Below are 19,238 nucleotides of genomic sequence, written 5' to 3'. Positions count from 1 at the left end.
GTCTTTCTCTGCCTCTGCCCTTCTCATGCTCTCTGTCTCTCTCTCTCTCAAAAATAAATAAACATTAAAAAATTTTTTTTAAAAAGTCAGTTGGTTGAGCGGCTGACTTCAGCTCAGGTCATGATCTCACAGTTTGTGAGTTTGAGCCCCGTGATGGGCTCTGTGCTGACAGCTCAGAGCCTGGAGCCTGCTTCAGATTCTGTGTCTCCCTTTCTCTCTGCCCCTTCCCCACTCATGCTGTTTCTCTCTCAAAAATAAGTAAACATTAAAAAAAAAGTTTTCAAAAAAAGAATATTAAAGTTCAAGAAGCACTGATCTATAATAAAGGGAAAGAAATTGCTGCACAGAATACTGAGCATAATCTCCAGGAAAAAAGAACCATGCTTGACAAGTATGTTGAGGCTTTTTAAGGGAATTAAATATACACATGGGAAAAGATTAACATTGTATTATTCAGAGCTATACTTGATCAGGTGACAATGGGCCAAGGTACAGAGCTCTGGCAGACCCAAAGAATGACATGTATATAGGGTAGGTGGTAGTATGTTAGATAAATTTTTAGCTAGAATTGTTCTTTTCCAAAGGCATATGTGAAGACTTAAGTTTCGAAAATAGATTCAATGCTAGAAGATATCTTTTGAAGAAGAAAGAAAGGTGGAAGACATAAAACCTGGGAACCAGGGTCGAAGAAGAATCCTTGAACTGCGCTATTAGCTTGGACAGGAGTAGAGCAGGCCTGTTCTCAGTAGGTTAATACTGGGCTGGTGAGTCAGCATCAGGAGGCTGTTGGAACAGAGGCTAGGAATTCAAATGCCCATGGTTGGAACTACCTAGAGACTAGAATGTAAAGCATGGATGTACTCCCAAGAGACAGGGACATGAAGGTCAGTGCGAGACTGACTTGCTGTAAGTATACTGATGAAATAAAAGCTCCTGTACATATCCCTTTGTTTAAGGTCTGATTGGTCTCAGAAAATGGGGATCTAATACATGTGCAAGGATGTGAGTATAGTATATACATCATTGTAGTTGTTCTTTTTTAGACCTTTGGTAATCATTTGACACTTGTCATAGCCAAAGCTATTTAAATAAGCAAAGGAATAGGTAACTGTAACATCAAGATACACTTAAACATCACTAGTTTTTGGTTTGAAAAGATGATAGTGAATATGCTTGAAGTCAGGTGTTCTGGATAAAGTAATAGGAACTGTTCGTGAGCAACAGAGAATCCCATGAAGTTTTATTGGAGACAAATTTGAGTCCAAAAAGGGACCACCAGTTCATACCATGGGCTAGTAAACTTACTTACCTTGTGGTAAGGATCAAGTAAGATGTGAATATAGAGCAACAGTGGTATAAAATAGATGATTTGATTGCCCTGAAGAAAGCTTGAGTCCACAACCAGTACTTGTAGGAACTGATGTGAAGAGGGAACATACAGGGCGAACAGTAAGAAGTTGTCGTAGGAAAAGGAATTCCATGAAGCCCAGAGCCCCAGAACTGGGGTTATTTGGAAGACTATAAGGAAATGACGTAGAGTTTCAGATATTTAGAATGTGGGAGGAACTAATGGGGAATTAGAGGAGCTTGAGTGGTGGTAGAAGACCCATACCAGTATCACGGAAGAGGGAGTTAACAGCTAATGCGGGCATCCCGGTGACCACTGTTAAAGCTGGAGAGTGATAGTTGGGCGCCAAGAGGTGCTTGGGGATGTAACTGCATGAGGGAACCTGAAGTGGTAGCAGAGTTGAAGACTGCTAGTCTGGGTGTTGGAGAGCCCAGTTCTAATCTTGGCCCCCGAGACCACTTCACTTTGGTCGTTGGGGACCTGTTTGAGCCACGAAATGAAGACACTAGAATATTTTGTCTAAATCCCTTCAAGCTCTTGATACTCAGCTTTTTACTAAGAGAATGTTTTCATTACTGATTGAAAATGCAAATACAGCGCTCGCTTCAGCAGCACATACACTAAAGTTGGGACGATGCAGAGAAGATTAGCACAGCCCCTGCACAAGGATGACATGCAAATTCGTCCACACTTTTTTGCACTATGTGCTAACTAACTTAAATGTAAATTTTAAAAACAAATTTAAAAAAAAACTGTAAGAGGGAGGTAGAAGAAGAGAGTCAGGGAGATGTGACTATAGAAGAACAATCAGAGAGAACAAAATTGCTGGCTTTGAAGACAGAGAAAAGGAGCCATGATCCAACTGACTTGGACAGTCTTTAGAAGCTGGAAAAAGCAAGGAAAGGAATTTGTCCCTAGGAGCTCCAGGAAGGAATGCAGCTCTGTCAATACTCAGATTTTAGCCCAATGAGATCTGTGTGCAACTTGTAACCTTCAGAATTGTAAGATAATTTCTGTTCTTAAAAATAAAAAAATGCAAGCATAATTTTTAAAGGTTGATTGAATAAAGTCATAGAAGGCCAGACCACAGTTGATGACAAAGGAAAATTCAGTGTTTAGCACCATGTCTCTAACTTGGAAGATGTGAAGGAAGGTATTCTGCCCTTACACCGTAGGGTCTTTGTCAAGTGATCTAACACCAGTAGCATGTGGGTGGACCACAAGTCTCACCTAATTTGGTGTTTGTAATGCTTAAGGGGATACTGAGTTTCAAGCCTTTTTCTTTATGCTTCCCTACTAATTGACTGACAGTAATGTGGTTTCCACTACTCTGTTCTCTTAGAGCCTTGCTAAGCAAGGTGTGGTCCATATACCAGCAGCATCAGCATCACCTGGAAGCTTGTTAAAAATGCAGAACTCACACTCCACCCAGACCTACTGAATCAAAATCTGCCATTTAATATGATTGCTAAGTGATATGTATGTATAATAAATCTTAAGCACTGCTCCTGTAGCTATGGTTCTCAAACTTTTACAAGTAAAAGAATCTCCAGAAGGGCTTGTAAAAATAAACTGCCTGGGGGTTTCTGATTCAGTAGATCTGGAATAGGGCCCAAGAATTTACATCTTTAACACCATAGGAACACTAAAGCTTTTATTAGAGACTGACTAATCACATTATGTTTTTGCTTATCTGTTTCAGGTTTGTTTTCAATCTTCCTGGTAAGACTGTAATTTCTTGTGTAGTGTTTCTCTGGAGAAGGGCAGCTTTATTGAGCTATAATTCACATACTGTGCAGTTCACCTATTTGAAGTGTACAATGCAGTGGCTTTTAGTGTATTCACAGATATGTGCAGTCATTAATACTGTCCATTTTAAAACATTTACATCACCTCAGAAAGAAACCAAATAGGTGGAACACACAGGATGTTTAGGGCAGTGAAACTATTCCATATTGCATAGGATACTGTAATGGTGGATACATAGCATACATTTGTCAAAATGTAGAATGTACAACACCAAGAGTAAATCCTAAATGTAAATGATGTGTCATTGTATGTTTATTTATTGTAACAAATGTACCCCTCTGGTGCAGATGTTGATAATGGGAGGCTGTACATGTGTGTGGCATGGGTATGTGGGTACTCTGTACTCCTGCGCAGTTTTGCTGTGACCCTAAAGCTGATCTAAAAAATCTTTTTGAAAAAGAAAGGAACCCCATTTCCTTTAGCTATCACCTCTTATCCCCACTTCCCACTAATAGTTGGGAATAGTTATTACTATTAGTTACCATTTACTAATGCTAATAGTTACCATTTACTAAGAGCTTAATGTGCAAATAATTGCATCATCCAACTTAATCTTCATGACAACTCTATGTTAAAGTTGAGAATGTTGAAGCTTATAAATGACAGGGTGCCTGGGTGGCTCAGTGGTTGAGTGACTGACCCTTGATTTTGTTTCAGGTCATGATTTCATGGTTGGTGGGATCAGGCCCTGCATGGGGCTCTGTGCTGACAGTGCAGAGCCTGCTTGAGATTCTCTGCCCCTCCCCCGCTTTCACTCTCTCACATACCCAATAAATAAACAAACAAACAAAATTCCAAAATGCCATGTATGTAGAAAAATATTTCTGTAACTGATGATGAAATTACTGCCTGTGTTTTCTTCTAGTTTTATTGTTTCAGGTCTCACATTTAGGTCTTTAATCATTCTGAGTTTATGTTTGTGTATGATACAAGAAAGTGGTCTGGGGGTGCCTGGCTGGCGCAGTCGGAAGAGCATGTGACTCATGATCTCAGGGTCATGAGTTCAACTCCCACGTAGGGTATAGAGATTACTTAAATAAACAGGTATTTGTTAAAGAAAGGAAGAAAGATGGCCAGTTTCATTCTTTTGCATGTAGTTGCCCATTTGTTGTTGTCCATGTAATCCCAGCACCATTTGTTGAAGAGACTATCTTTTCCCCATTGTATGTTCTTGCCTCCTTTATCATAGATTAATTGACCATATACACGTGGGCTTATTTCTGTGCTCTCTATAATACATCTGTAGGATATGAATCAGGATTCTATGTATTAAAATTTTTTATAGATACTACCAATTGTCTATTTAAAGGCTGCACCACTTCAGCTTTGTGCATAATTAGAACCCAAATCTTTATCTAAATACCATTCTTCTCCACAAGGAGCTTAGTAGTATGACTGGTTTGGGACCTGTGGCAGGTAAAGAATAAAGTCAGCCTAGGACATCTTGTGCCAAAAAATAAGGAAGTCCTCAAAGACTAATGGGGTCTTGTCAAAGGATACAAAGAGCCAGCTGCAAGAGGCCCTGATGACCAAATTTGGGACAATTTGAACATCAAACAAATGCTTCTATTACATTAAATTTTTAAAAATCAGTGAACCTCTAGTGATACCAAGCAAAAGGTAGTAGAAGGAGAGAGTAAAGCTCTTTTTTAAAGAATACTAGCTAATAAATGCAGAAGGAATTACAGTATTAAAAAACAATGACCATTTCTCAACCCCCAATGTAATATGTAAAATTTAATTCAAGCATGGATTATCATGGAGGCTAAAACTAGGTGAGAGGTTGTTGAACTGTTTACATGGTGCTACAGATTACTTTCTAACCAGTCACAAAGAGAAAGAAATACATAACTTTATACTAGAGAAATCCTGCAGTTACTACATTAATCAAATAATCAAACTCAGCATCACTAATCCAGGACATCCTAGGACATCATGTGCTGTTTTGTTGGATTCATTAAAAAGTACCCAATTCAGGGCCCCTTGGTGGCTCAGTCACTTAAACATTCAACTTCAGCTCAGGTCATGATCTCACAGCTTGTGAGTTCAAGCCCTGTGTCAGGCTCTGTGCTGACAGCTCGGGGCCTGGAGCCTGCTTTGAGTACTATGTCTCCCTCTCTTCTGCCCCTCCCCTGCTCACACTGTGTCTCTTTCTCTCTCTCAAAAATGAATAAACATTAAAAAATTTTTTTTAAAAAGAAGTACCCAATTCACTTACGAATTCTTTTAAAAAAATGTTTAACCTAAACTTAATCATCCCTCACGATTATCTGCAGGGTTACTCTCTATAGTTAGAATTGATTATTCTGCTGTATAACTTATGTAAGTTATGTTAGTGACTTCTCTAAGTCTCAGAGTCCTCACTAGTAAAACAGTAATAGATCAGATATGTGTGCAAAAACCTAAATATACTGTTTAGTTTGTATAGTTTGTAACCTACAAATAGTTTAGTGTATAGTAAGAATTTAGGATATTGGTTCACCTCTGCTGTCGAATAAATCCATTCATGACCAACATGGAAACAGCTGAATGAAAACAACATTTCTTTTTTCCACAAATAATTTCCTTGTCTTCATTATTCCGTGTAATGTGATAGTGTGTTTTATAAATTCCCTACACTTGCTTAGATCCATAAGCTAATGAAGTCCCAAATATGCCAGAAGTCCTTCTAATCCCAAATGTTCAGAGGAGATTTTAGGTAGGAGAGCATGGATTAGAGTATTTTTGTACTGTATAAATTTAGATTGACCTGTGACGAAATTACCAATTATATACAAAAATGGTCAAATAGCAATTTTATGTAGTTCAGCCTAATGCATGCCTTAGTGGTAGAGCCTTGGTACATTATCTTTATTTGCCAAGCACACTTTTTTCTTGTACGTTTTAGAGAAAGATTTGTTCAGGGGTGGCTGGTGCCTCAGTTGGTTAAGCGTCCAGCTGTTGGTTTCGGCTCAGGTCATGGCTCAAGGTTTGTGGGATTGAGTCCTGCGTTGGGCTCTGCTGACAGCTCAGAGCCTGCTTGGGATTCTGTCTCTCCCTCTCTTCTGCCTCTTGCCTGCTCGTGCGTGTGCGTGCACACTCTCTCTCAAAAATTACAATAAAAATAAACATTATTTTTAAAAATTTTAAGAAGATTTAGAGAAAGATTTGTTCAGAGGAGGACAGAGGAAGGATTTGGATCAGTTCAGGTTCGAAGGGAATTGTGATGTGATGTGGTATTCTAATTATCTCAGGGTGTTTCTTCATTTCATACTCTCCACTCCCACCCCATCTGCATTAGTTATTCTTTTCAGTTACTTCTTGGCTCTTCTCTGCCTTTTTTCCCAGGTAGTGGGAAATGAGGCAAAGGACAGAACATTTTTTCATTTCTTCTTTTTTCCTCTCTTTGAACTCTGGATTGGTCTTTTTGAATAGGCAGTTGCAGAATCTTGAAGACTTGAGAGTTGTAGTTTCTCAGAATTTCTTTTACAGGTAGCACTTAGAAATAATAATGTACTTTTTTTTTTTTTTTTTTTTTTTTTTACTGGTAGAATATGGAAGTTAGGACAGGTTGAGGTATTTCTTTTTTATGTTTCAAGTTTTTATTTAAATTCTAGGTAGGTAACATACAGTGTAATATTAGTTTCAGGAGAATTTAGTGATTCATCACTTACATGTAATATCCAGTGCTCATCATAACAAGTGCCCTCCTTAATCCCCATCATCTATTTAGCCCATCCCCCACCCGTCTGCCTCTAGCAGCCCTCAGTTTGTTCTCTATAGTTAACAGTTCCTCTTAAGGAAGTACTGTCAAACCTTATGTATAAATAGCATTATTAAAGTGTTTTGTTGTTGGCAAACCAGATTATTACCAGTGTAAAAATTATTGTTCGTGTCCTAGACAGCTGCTCAGGAAGCAATCCTACATGCGTCTGGAGATGGCAAACCTGTACCGTCTAAGGACTACTGCATGCTCTATAACCCTCGTTGGACAGATCTTCCAAGTACCCTAGAAAATGCAGTAAGTAAATCACAGTTAATATTTATTTGTAAACATAGAATTATTGAAAGGCAAGAATGAGTATTATATTTTAGTGTGTGAACTAGCTGTAATATATGATGATTAATTATTTTTTTTTGCTTTGGCTTACATGTTTTTCTGTCTGTGGGAAAAACAAGTTAGGGAATTTTAAAATACTTAACTCAAAGCCTGGTTGTCATAAAATATTTCTAATTTAAAAGAACCTGGTATTAAACCAATATTGATACTTTGTCACTGAATGCATTTATTATGAAATATGATCTTTATCATGTTAAAGACATTTCATCTTTTCAGACTTCCATCAGTTTGATGAATCTGACTACCACACCATTGTGCAATCTTTCTGATATTCCACCTGAAGGAATAAAGAGCAAAGCAGTTGTGGTACAGTGGGGAACCTGCCATTTTCTTGAAAAAGCCAGAATTGCAAAAACAGGAGGTGCTGAAGCATTATTGGTTGCCAATAACAGTGTCCTAGTAAGTTGTAAAACTTAAGTAACTCTTGAACTCATGGTATCAAATTTCACAGGAATTGAACTATCTTTTTGGTATGTAATTTATGGGCCAAGTTTTGAATAATCCCATTATAGGGTTATTTTAAAATAAATATTCTGGCAATGATAGGCATTGAACTGGAAAACTTTCTAATTTCTTTTTTTTTTTTTTAATTTTTTTAATGTTTACTTATTTTTTGAGAGAGAGAGAGAGTACGAGCAAGGGAGCTGCAGAGAGAGAAGGAGACAGAATCTGAAAGCAGGCTTCAGGCTCTGAGCTGTCAGCACAGAGTCTGACATGGGGCTTGAACCCACGAGCCGTGATATCATGACCTGAGACGAAGTCAGACGCTTAACCAACTGAGCCACCCCGCGCCCCTGTAATTTCTTTTCTATTCCTAAATTGAACAAGACTTTGTCCTAACATATTCGTTAGGTACAAACATGTCTGTGTATGTGTGTACACACACACACACACACACACATGTAGGTATATGATATACCTACATATAAGTCAGTTTAAGTTTATGCTAAAAGGATTCCAGTTTGAGAACTCTTACTATTATATCAAGAAAGAACATATGAAACTTTGTTTTATAACTAAAAAAAAGATATAATGTTTATATTTAATGGAATAATGTGTATTTTATTCTGTAAATATACTAGTAGCTCATAAGTTTTCATAATATGTTTTTTTCTTTCAGTTTCCTCCCTCAGGGAACAAATCTGAATTTCATGATGTGAAAATAGTGATTGCATTTATAAACTACAAAGATTTTAAAGATATGAAGCAGGTACATTAGTAATTATGTATTATACAAAGTTTATACATAGTACAATTCTTTTAACTATTGATAATAAATTTAAATTATATATGGTCCATTTGCTAACAAGAAGCTATAAAGGCCAATCAGGTCTTTATTTGGGAAATGTTTATCTCCCAGTGAGCACAAGGTGCTTCAGAGCCCTGACTTTAGAAAAGATAGTGATTTGTTTTGACTTTTTTAATAATCTCTGTTACATCCTTTATCGTAGTTTTAAATCCCTGACAAGATGTGATTGTGTGGAACACTGAACTTTCAAGATTTAATAAACCGAAGTATAGCCTCATAGTTATGACAAGAGAATACATTATGTTGTCAAAAATGGGTCTAGTGTTGTGGATTTTGTAACGTATAGTATCATTTTCAGAGTGAAATGAGAGTATTGCTGCCATAGGCTGTAGTAGAAAGAAAACTAATTCTGATGTTTTAACTGTTATTTTGCCTTTCAGACTCTTGGAGATAACATTACTGTGAAAATGTATTCTCCATCGTGGCCCAACTTTGACTATACTATGGTAGTTATTTTTGTAATTGCTGTGTTCACTGTGGCATTAGGAGGCTATTGGAGTGGTCTAATTGAATTGTAAGTTTAACTAAACTTCAGTGTTTTTGTGATAGATGATTAAAAAAATTATTGTTTGATAATCATTTCAATCATGTTAACAACATTTAAAATTTACCTGACCTCAGAATATAGTGCTAATGAGATAAGATTGCAGGTTTGTCCTCCTGTAGGACATTTAACTTTTCACTGAGAAGAAGGGAGTCATAGCTTCCTCTAACCCTTCTGCTGGTAGGATAACATCGAAATTACATCAAAGGCTTTTTAAAATTAAAATGTTTAATTATCTCTCACAGAAAAGATGAAGATACTTAGTGTCCTAATGTGCCTATTTATTTAGATTGAAAGAAAATAAGCAAGAGAAGGTAGGGCTGGGGTTTCAGCTCTTCCTGAGTTCAGTCATTACAGTGTGACTTCATCATTCTGTTTAATGCTTTAGGAATTCTAAGGATATGAAGCATGTTCACATTTTACTTAAATATAGAAATTCTAAATGTACATAAAATTTAGATTTTCCTGTTTAGTAACAACCTGAAACCAATCTTCTTATAGTTGTGTTTCTTTGGCTCTGGGTTAAAGCAGGCAACATTGTTTAAAAGGATCAGTTCATATTTACAACTCTGAATTTAAAAATGTGCTTCGATCATATTATTTTATGCGTAAAGGACAGTATACTCATCTTGTGAATTGGTTCCATTAAAAAGGACTTATTTGCAACTAAGTGAAGTTTATTTGTAATTTCTTTTTTTTTTTTAACATTTATTTATTTTGAGAGAGAGAGTGAACGTGTGTGCACGCACATGTGCTCACATACGCTCACATGAGCAGGGGAGGGGCCAAGAGAGGGAGAAAGAGAGCATCCCAAGCAGGCTCTGCACTGTCAGTGCAGAGCCCAACACAGGGCTCAATCCAACAAACCGCGAGATCATGACCTGAGCCAAAATCAAGAGTCAGACGCTCAATCAACTGAGCCACCCAGGCGCCCCTTACCCTTTGTCTTATTACTGTGATGTATCACACTGATTGATTTCTGAATATTAAACTGCCCTTGCATCCTGAACAAAAATCCCAGTCTATTGTGGTTAATGAATTTTTTTTAATTTATTGTTGGATTTGGTTTGCTAATATTTTGTTGAGGATTTTTGCATCTATGTTCATCAGACATATTGACTTACAGTTCTCTTTTTTTGTGGGGGTGGCTTTGTCTGGTTTTGGTACTCCTGGCCTCATAGAATGAGTTTTGAAGCTTTCCTTCCTCTTATTTTTTGGAATAGTTTGAGAAGAATAGATACTCACTTCTCTTTAAATGTTTGGTAGAATTCAGCTGTGAAGCTGTCTGGTCCTGGACTTTTGTTTGTTGGGAGTTTTTTGATTACTGATTCAATTTCATTGCTGGTCCTCAGTCTGTTCAAAGTTTCTATTGCTGATTCAGTTATGGGAGATTGTATGTTTCTAGGAATTTATCCGTTTCTTCTCAGTTGTCCAATTTGTTGCCATTTAATTTTTTATAATATTCTCTTGTAATTCTTTGTATTTCTGTGGTGTTGGTTGTTATTTCTCCTCTTTCATTTGTGATTTTGTTTGAGTCCCCCCCCCCCCTTTTTTTTTTTTTTTATGAGTTTGGCTAAAGGTTTATCAATTTTGTTGGTCTTTTCAAAGAACCAGCTCCTGGTTTCATTTATCTGTTCTATTGTTTTGTGTTTTTTAGTTTCTGTTTCCTTTATTTCTGTTCTGTTATTTGTTATTTCCTTCCTTCTGCTGGTTTTGAGTTTCTTTGTTTCTTCTTTTTCTAGCTCCTTTGGGTGTAAGGTTAGGTTATTTGTTTGAGATTTTTTTCTTGCTTCTTCAGATAGGCCTGTATTGCTATAAACTTCCCTGAAAACTTTTTTTGCTGCATCCCAAAGATTTTGTGCCTTTTTGTTTCTATTTTCATTTGTTTCCATGTAATTTTTTATTTCTTGTTTGATTTTTTTGGTTGACCTATTCATTGTTTAGTAGCATATTATTTAACCTCCATGTTAACTTGTGGTCTTCCCAGCTTTTTTCTTGTGGTTGATTTCCAGTTTCATAGCATTGTGGTCAGAAAAGATGCTTGGTATGACTTTTATCTTTTTTAATTATTGAGGCTTGTTTTGTGGTCTTATATGTGGTCTGTTGTGGAGAATGTTCCATGTGCACTTGAAAAGAATGTGTATTCTGCTGTTTTAAGATGGAAAGTTCTGAATATATCTGTTAAATCCACCTGGTTCAATGGGTCATTCAAAGTCACCATTTCCTTGTTGATTTCCTGTTTGGATGATCAGTCCTTTGATGCAAGTGGGTTGTTAAAGTTCCCTATTATTATTGTATTACTCTCATTTCTTTCCTTTTTGTTTGTTATTAACTGTTTTATGTATTTGGGTGTTTCCATGTTGGGTGCATAAATATGTACAACTGTTATATCTTCTCATTGGATGGTCCCCTTTATTATTATATAGTGTCCTTCTTTGTCTCTTGTTACAGTTTTTAAAGTTTATTTGTTTCTAGGGTACCTGGGTGGCTCAATCAGTTATGTGTCTGACTCTGGATTTTGGTTTAGGTCGTGATCTCACAGTCATGGGATTGAGTCCCAGCCCTGGGCATGGAGCCTGCTTGGGATTCCCTCTCTTTATCTGTCTTTCTCTCTTCTTTCTTTCTGTCTCTCCCTGCCCCATCCAGCCTCTGCCCCTCCTCTACTCTCTCTCTCAGAATAAATATACATTAAAAAATAATAAAGTCTATTTTTTCTGATATAAGTATTGCTACTTCAGCTTTCTTTTCATACCCTTGTGCATGATAAATGCTTTTCCTTCCTTTCACTTTCAATCTGCATGTGTCTGCAGGTCTGAAATGAGTCTCTTGTTAGGCAGCATACAGATGGCTCTTCTTTTTTTTATCCATTCTGTCACCCTCTATCTTTTGATTGAAACACTTTGTCTATTTACATTCAAAGTAATTATTGATAGATACGTACTTATTGTCATTTTGTTACTCTTCTTATGATTGTTTTTTTGGTTCTTTTCTGTTTCTTTCCTTGCTCTCTTCTCTGACAATTAGTTGGCTTTTTTTGTGAGATACTTGGATTCCTTTCTTTTTATTTATTTTTTTAATTAATTTATTTATTTTGAGAGAGACAGATACAGCGTGAGTGGAGAGGGGCAGAGAGAGAGGGAGACAGAGAATCCCAAGCAGGCTGTGTGCTGGCAGCACAGAACCTAATGTGGGACTTGACCCCATGAAACTGTAATACCATGACCCAAGCCAAAACCAAGAGTCAGACACTTAACCGACTGAGCCATCCAGGTGCCCCAGCTTTCTTTTTTTTTTTTTTTTTTGCATATGTTTTACAAGGTTTTTGATTTGTGGTTACCATTAGGTTTATATGTAAATCTGCATATAGCAGTTAGTGTTAACTTGATGGTCACTTACATTTGAACCCATTCTTTACTCCTCTCCCCACCTCCCGGGTTTTAAGTATATGATAGCATACTTTACATCTTTTGATTTTGTGGGTCCCTTGACTGATTTTTTTGGATATACTTATTTTTTACTGCTTTTGTGTTTCCTACTTTTTTTACTCCCACTTATGGTCTTTCCTTTCCACTCCAAGAGTCCCCTTTAACATTTCTTGTAGAGCAGGTTTGGTGGTGATGAATTCTTTTAACTTTTGTTTGTCTGGGAACTTCCTTATCTCTCCTTCTATTCTGAATTATAGCCTTGCTGGATAGAGTATTCTTGGTTGCACATTTTTTCCTTTCAGTACTTTGAATATATCATGCCACCCTTTTCTGGCCTGTATAAGGTTTCTGTTGAAAATTCAGCCTATACCCTTATGAGGTTTCCCTTGTACATAAATGTTTTCTCTTGCTGCTTTTAAAATTCCCTTTCAAAGAGCGCCTGGGTGGCTCAGTCGGTTAAGCGTCCAACTTCAGCTCAGGTCACGATCTCATGGTTCATGAGTTCAAGCCCCATGTCAGGCTCTGTGCTAACAGCTCAGAGCCTGGAGCCTACTTCAGATTCTGTGTCTCCTTCTGTCTCTGCCTCTCCCCTGCTCATGTTCTGTCTCTCTGTGTCTGAAAAATAAATAAACACTAAAAAATTTTTTTTTAATTCTCTCTTTCGAGATTATGAATTTTGAAATTGAGATGGCTGATTCTAAGAGTAAAATAAAGATAGAACTAAGTGTACGTGTGGGTGTGGGTGAGGGGCCTGACCTTATAATACAAGAAAGAGAAGATGAATCAGTGACAAAGGGAAAAATGTTTTGTAAAAAGTAGAATGATTAAGAACATTAGCACCATTTGCAACAACATGGATGGGCTTTGAATGCACTGTGCTATAAGTAAAATAAGTCAGACAGAGAAAGACAAATACTGTATAATGTCACTGATATGTGGAAGCAAACAAAAAAGGAACTCAGAGACTCAGAGAGTCAGATTGATGGTTCCCAGAGGCAGGGAGTGAGGGTGGCAAAATGAATGAGGGTTATCAAAAGGTACAAACTTCTGGTTAAAAAATAAGTAACTCTTGGGGATGCGATGTACAGCATGGTGACTATAATTGGTAAGACTGTATTGTGTATTTGAAAGTTGCTAAGAGAGTAGATCTTAAAAGTTCTTATCACAAGAAAAAAAATGTGACTGTGGTGACGGATGTTAACTATACCTATTGTGACCATTTGGTTATGTATGCAAATATCAAGTCATTATGTTGTATACCTGAAATTAATATTATATGTCAATGAGATCTTAATTTTTAAAAATGAACATATGGACTGTCATTTAGCAAGTAAAAAGAGTTAAAAGAGAAGGGGAAAGAGAATAAAACTTAGGAAAGGGAAAATTTACCAGAACAGGAATTCGTAAGTCAGAATTACCTGCCAAATGAAAGATGTACCTTATGCAGAAGGGAAAGATGCCTTGGTTCAGTTTAAAACTGAGAATTAAAGTCTTATTATAATGAAATCATTGGTTCTCAAGCTCCATAAACTCAAGATGGCATGAAAAAAAGCTTAGCTTTTCATTATACATAGCTCTTAAGCTACTTAGGAATATAGTGTTTTAAAAGATGAATTGTTGTATTTTATATGATATAAATCTAGTATATGTTTCCTTTCCAAAAATTGCCTGGTGCTTTTTACTTTGCCATATTTATCTTTTCCTTTAAAGTGTTCTACTGGTTTACTGAATAGGAATATATAAATCTTTCATTGTGCTATATATGAATATATATATCTTTCACTGTGATAAAAATAGCTTTAAGTGTATCTGTTTGCAATGACAGATACCAAAGGTTGGCACCTTTTACCACTCAGATACCACTTTTATTGATACTTCTGTTGATACCTTCACATCCAGCTCTGCAGTTGCCAGAATGTGCTGGTGTGGCTGTCCCCAGACCCTTTCCCTGCTCTTTTCCCAGGCAGCCTCCCTTGAGTCACAAATACTCGATGTAGTGACCATACTAGTCAACAGTTTTCTAATAAGAAAGTGGTATGTTGGTAAATAAGCAGTCTGGCAAGTGGACAATTTGATAGAAGTAAACTTTTTTTAACCTGAAGTTTGTATTGAGCCAGACCTGATGAGAAGGGTCAGGGTGTAAGCAAAGGAAATGAGAGTTTAGTTGATCAGAGCTGAAGGGAGTAGAAGTAAAAAAGTATATAGAGGGCTCCATGTAACTGAGATGAGACAATAAGATGACAGAACAGAGACTGCTCAACAAAGGACACTACTGACCCCTCTTCAACTTTTATCTCTGCTTTTATTAGCTGTGTGGCTTAGCAAGGGTTGTTGCTATGTTAAGGTAGGAGAAAGCTATGTCTTGAACTTCTTTTGAATGCTTTGTAATATCCTGATGAGCACAGAACAGGTATACAGTAAATACTGAGTTGATTGAAAGAAGAATTTAATGTTTACCTGTAAGAGAAGCTAATTTTAGAAGTACTTTACTGTCTGTAACTTGGTAATAAGTATGTTAAAAGAATTGGTTATCATCAGAAATTTATTACATCAATATAGTTTTCAAATTAGATAGTATAAACATCTACAAACATTAATTTGTTTATGTGATAAATATCATCTGTGTCAATAATTTTGCTTCCAGAAAAGAAAAAAGTGTTGTTTCAGAAGTTAGTGATTAATAATAGATCGTCTCTGGAGCACAGAGTTTATAGGGACCTTTTACTTGCTAGATTAAGTATTTTCTATTTGTTTGGTGTGCAGTTTTTTAAAGTATATTACTTTGTAGTCAGAAACAAATTTAAGTTGGTATTGGAGGTCAATTTTAAAAATAACTGTACCTGGCAGAGATTTTCTCAAGTTCCTGTGTATGTTCATGCAGGGAGAACATGAAGGCCGTGACAAACACTGAAGATAGAGAAATGAGGAGAAAGAAGGAAGAATATTTAACTTTTAGTCCTCTAACAGTTGTAATATTTGTGGTCATCTGCTGTGTTATGATGGTCTTACTTTATTTCTTCTACAAATGGTTGGGTAAGAAGTCCTATTTTATATTTGCTACTTTCAGCATACAATTTTTTCATTTACTTCACCAGATTTCCTTTAAGGTATTCTACCTGGAAAGCTTAAGCAAATAATTAAAAAGTGATACTAACTTTTTAAACTATCAGAAGTGTTAGGATCCCCATTACTCTGGGATAAAAAATACTCAGATTGAAAATATACTACATCTTCAGATAAGAACACTACTTCATATGACTTGAAAGAATTGCTGTGACCCCTAAGTTTCCCTCTCTGCACATAAAGCTTGATAGCCCAGTATCTAAGCAGCACACTAAAACTTTATTTTTTGAACTTTATTAAAAGTTTATTAAACTGAATTTGAAGTTTATTTGAATTGCTAATTGATTTGCCTCTGCTCACTCCCAAAGTGTAGTTTGTTCTTTTGTCAGCTTGCAAATCAAGATGTGTTGCTCATATTTTGTTTTGCTTGTATAAACAGTCAGGATTATACTACATCTAAAGACATACAAACATGCAAGGACTTGCCTGTGGTCTAGATAGTAACTGATACTTTTCCTTTAAGAAGGTAGGGGTAGGAACTGTATGGTCTTGCCCATCCCCTGGACTATCTTGCTAGTAGCCTGAAAGAATGGAAATTTGCCATCTCTGGCTGATGTACAGCACAAAGAGGAGGGGACCAGGATATAGGGCAGTGTGCCTGATAAGAATTGGCAAAAACCCTTCGTAAAAACTGCTACAGACTGTAGTGCTTATTTAGAGAATATTAGTACAGTTTTCTGGACTAGAAAACTGAGGTTAGTTTCAGCTTATTGTCTAATTTCTCCTGTCTACTATGACATATATTTCCAATTAGAAAAAAGAATTATTTCAGGGCGCTTGGGTGGCTCAGTAAGTTGGGCATCTGGCTCTTGATTTCAGCTCAGGTCATGAACTTGCGATTTGTGGGATCAAACCTGCACTGAGCATGGAGCCTTCTTGGGATTCTCTCTCCCTGTCTCTCTACCTCCGCCACCCCCCCCCCCCATAAACATTAAAACATGAAAGAAAAATTAATTATTTCAATGTCACTCCTATTTCAATCTGTTGCTGGGAGAATAGATGTTAGGAAAGTTATTTCTATTACATTGTCATTGTGCAGCTTATATTTCTAATTTAATACACAGCCTTCAGTTTGCGTCTGACCCAAAGTCAGTTAATTAGTGATCTTTGAAAAGGGATTCCTCTACCCTACCCTAAAGCATGTTTTCATTTTTGGTGAGAAATTTCTTTAAACTTATTGGTATTTAAAAAGCCTTGTTTATAAATGTAATTTTTTTAATTTTTTAATTTTATTTGAGACAGAGAACACAAACAGGGGAGACAGGCAGAGCGGGGGAGAGAGAGAGAGAGAGAGCAGCTCCACACTTAGTGTAGAGCCTACCATGGGGCTTAATCCTAGGACCCTGGGATCATAACCTGAGCTGAAATCAAGTCAGACGGTCAACTGACTTAGCCACCCAAGACACCCCTATAAATAAATCTCATGGTTTATTCCAGGACATGGGATTTAATTATGACTGACTAAATCTATGTGATATTGCAAAATTTATTTTTATTTTGGTTCCTTATGGTTCCTTTTGGCTAAAGTTGCTGCCATTTTTAATATATGAAATGTATCAAATTGTGAGGTTTCCCCTTACCATTTAATGTTAAGTCATGTTCAAGAAAGTAACTAAAGATTGTTATATTAACCAGATTCTTTCCCATGCCTAATCATTTTCTTAGTATAGTAGGCATTGAATATAATACCTAAAACTCTGGGTCTCAAGAGCATGATTTCTGCCTATGTTTTAAAACTTGGGTGGGCAACCTTTGGTGTATGATTTGCCAAACATAACTTGGCAATTTTTTACTGTCTTTCTTACTGCTTACATTACCATATGTAACTAGTAATAACAAATAACAAGGAACTAAAAAAGTAATTTGTCCAAGTTTACCAATTAGAAAGGGGCCAATAGTTGAAAACAAGGATATCAGAAAATTGGGGAATGGTAGCTATGTTTCTAAAAAAGGAATAGTTTTGCAGACTCGTGAACAAGATCTAAGTTGTCCAGTTACAGAAACAGCAAGATGCCAGGTGATTTTTCAGGCTTTTTTGTGACATTCTAAAGATGCAATAGAAGCTGTATTGGTTAAAAAGAAGAAGAAAGATTGATTTACTGTCTCTAGATTACTCTCTTTCTCACCTACACAGAGTTATAATTTTCTGAAATTTAGTGGAACTTGAAAAATTCAGGTAAAATTTGTATTTCCATTGTGAAATTTTGAGAAAGCTAAGAAAGTGAATATTTTAAAGTACAATCATTTCTTCCCCTGTTTAGGAATAAGGAGATTAAATGTAATTTTAAATAATTGTCAAATAACTATAGCTAATATAGAAAAATAATTGTGAATTTTAACTACCTTAGTTTCATAGCATAACAGAGTTTGTTTAAATGGATTTGGTTTTACCACAGATCAAGTTATTAGAGATAAATTCCACCGTAGGAAAATATAGATAGCATGGTTAATGTCTAAGGTAAGTGTCAGTTCTCATCCTTAACCTGCATTTTTAAAAACATTTATACTATTTAAAAACATTTATACTATAAATAGTATACTATTTATACTATTTTTAAAAACATTTATACTATTTTTATACTATTTAAACTATTATACTATTTATACTATATTTATACGTATACTATGTTTATTTTTTAAAAAGAGAGTAGATCCAAAGCAGGCTTTGCACTGACAGCACAGAGCCCAATGTGGGGCTCAAACTCACAACCCCGAGAGATCATGACCTGAGCCAAAGTCAGACATTCAACCACCTGAGCCACCCAGGCACCATATATTGTTTTCTTAATTTGTCCATTCCTTACGTTTAAATACTTAGAAATATCTACAACTCACTTTGTAAACATCTTTAACAGACATGTTAGTTTGAATCATTGAATGATAGAAACCGTAGAGACAGCTTCAGCCCTTGAGCAATCCTACCCACTCTTCAATGAAACTCAAGATGTAAATATTTTCAGTTTAGTAACCTATTCAAATTATAGTATGGTCACTGCATTGAAAGTATCGTGTTTCAGTAAGAAAGCTAAACCTTAATATTGCTTGTATAAATATTTTCTTATCACATTTCCTTTTGTTCTCATATAACTTAGTGTCTTGTTTTTTTTTTTCTAGTTTATGTTATGATAGCAATTTTCTGCATAGCATCAGCAATGAGTCTGTACAACTGTCTTGCTGCACTAATTCATAAGATACCCTGTGGACAATGCGCGTATGTATCTCTTACAAGGAATTCTATAATGTTGGTATTTGTAATTTAAAATGATACAGGGAAAAGTAGGAGTGCTGTTTTAAACCTGTGCAATCCAATATACATGTGGCTGTTTAAAGTTAAGTTAATTAAAATTAAATAAATTTAAAAATTCAGTTCCTCAGTCTCGTTAGCCACATTTCAAATGCTAATAACCACATGTAGCTACTATATTGGACAGCACAGATCTGAAAAATTTCCATCATCACAGACAGTTCTGTTGAACTGATAAAAGATTTTTTGATGTATCATTTGTTGTACTTAAAACTTAAATTGATATTTTAATAACTTTCTTGTGACTGTGGTTAACATTTGCCATTTTTCATATTAC

General features: G+C 36.0%; 1 protein-coding gene and 1 non-coding gene across 2 annotated transcripts in view; both read left to right on the top strand.

The window, feature by feature from the left end:
• SPPL2A (signal peptide peptidase like 2A) overlaps positions 1-19,238 on the top strand; it is a 52,667-nt gene that overhangs the window by 9,632 nt on the left and 23,797 nt on the right. Inside the window, exons 2-7 of the mRNA XM_049611678.1 lie at positions 7,038-7,157; positions 7,473-7,655; positions 8,377-8,466; positions 8,946-9,079; positions 15,416-15,567; positions 18,772-18,868. Of these exons, the coding sequence (XP_049467635.1) occupies positions 7,038-7,157; positions 7,473-7,655; positions 8,377-8,466; positions 8,946-9,079; positions 15,416-15,567; positions 18,772-18,868 (776 nt within the window). The remainder of the gene's footprint in view (positions 1-7,037; positions 7,158-7,472; positions 7,656-8,376; positions 8,467-8,945; positions 9,080-15,415; positions 15,568-18,771; positions 18,869-19,238) is intronic.
• On the top strand, positions 1,945-2,045 carry LOC125910474 (U6 spliceosomal RNA). Its single transcript, XR_007453984.1, has one exon. It is a non-coding gene; the product is annotated as a U6 spliceosomal RNA (small nuclear RNA).

Source organism: Panthera uncia, assembly GCF_023721935.1.
Source record: "Panthera uncia isolate 11264 chromosome B3 unlocalized genomic scaffold, Puncia_PCG_1.0 HiC_scaffold_1, whole genome shotgun sequence".
NCBI lineage: Eukaryota > Metazoa > Chordata > Mammalia > Carnivora > Felidae > Panthera > Panthera uncia.
The sequence above is the reverse complement of the archived record's forward strand: the minus strand, read 5'-3'. Positions and strand labels throughout refer to the sequence as shown.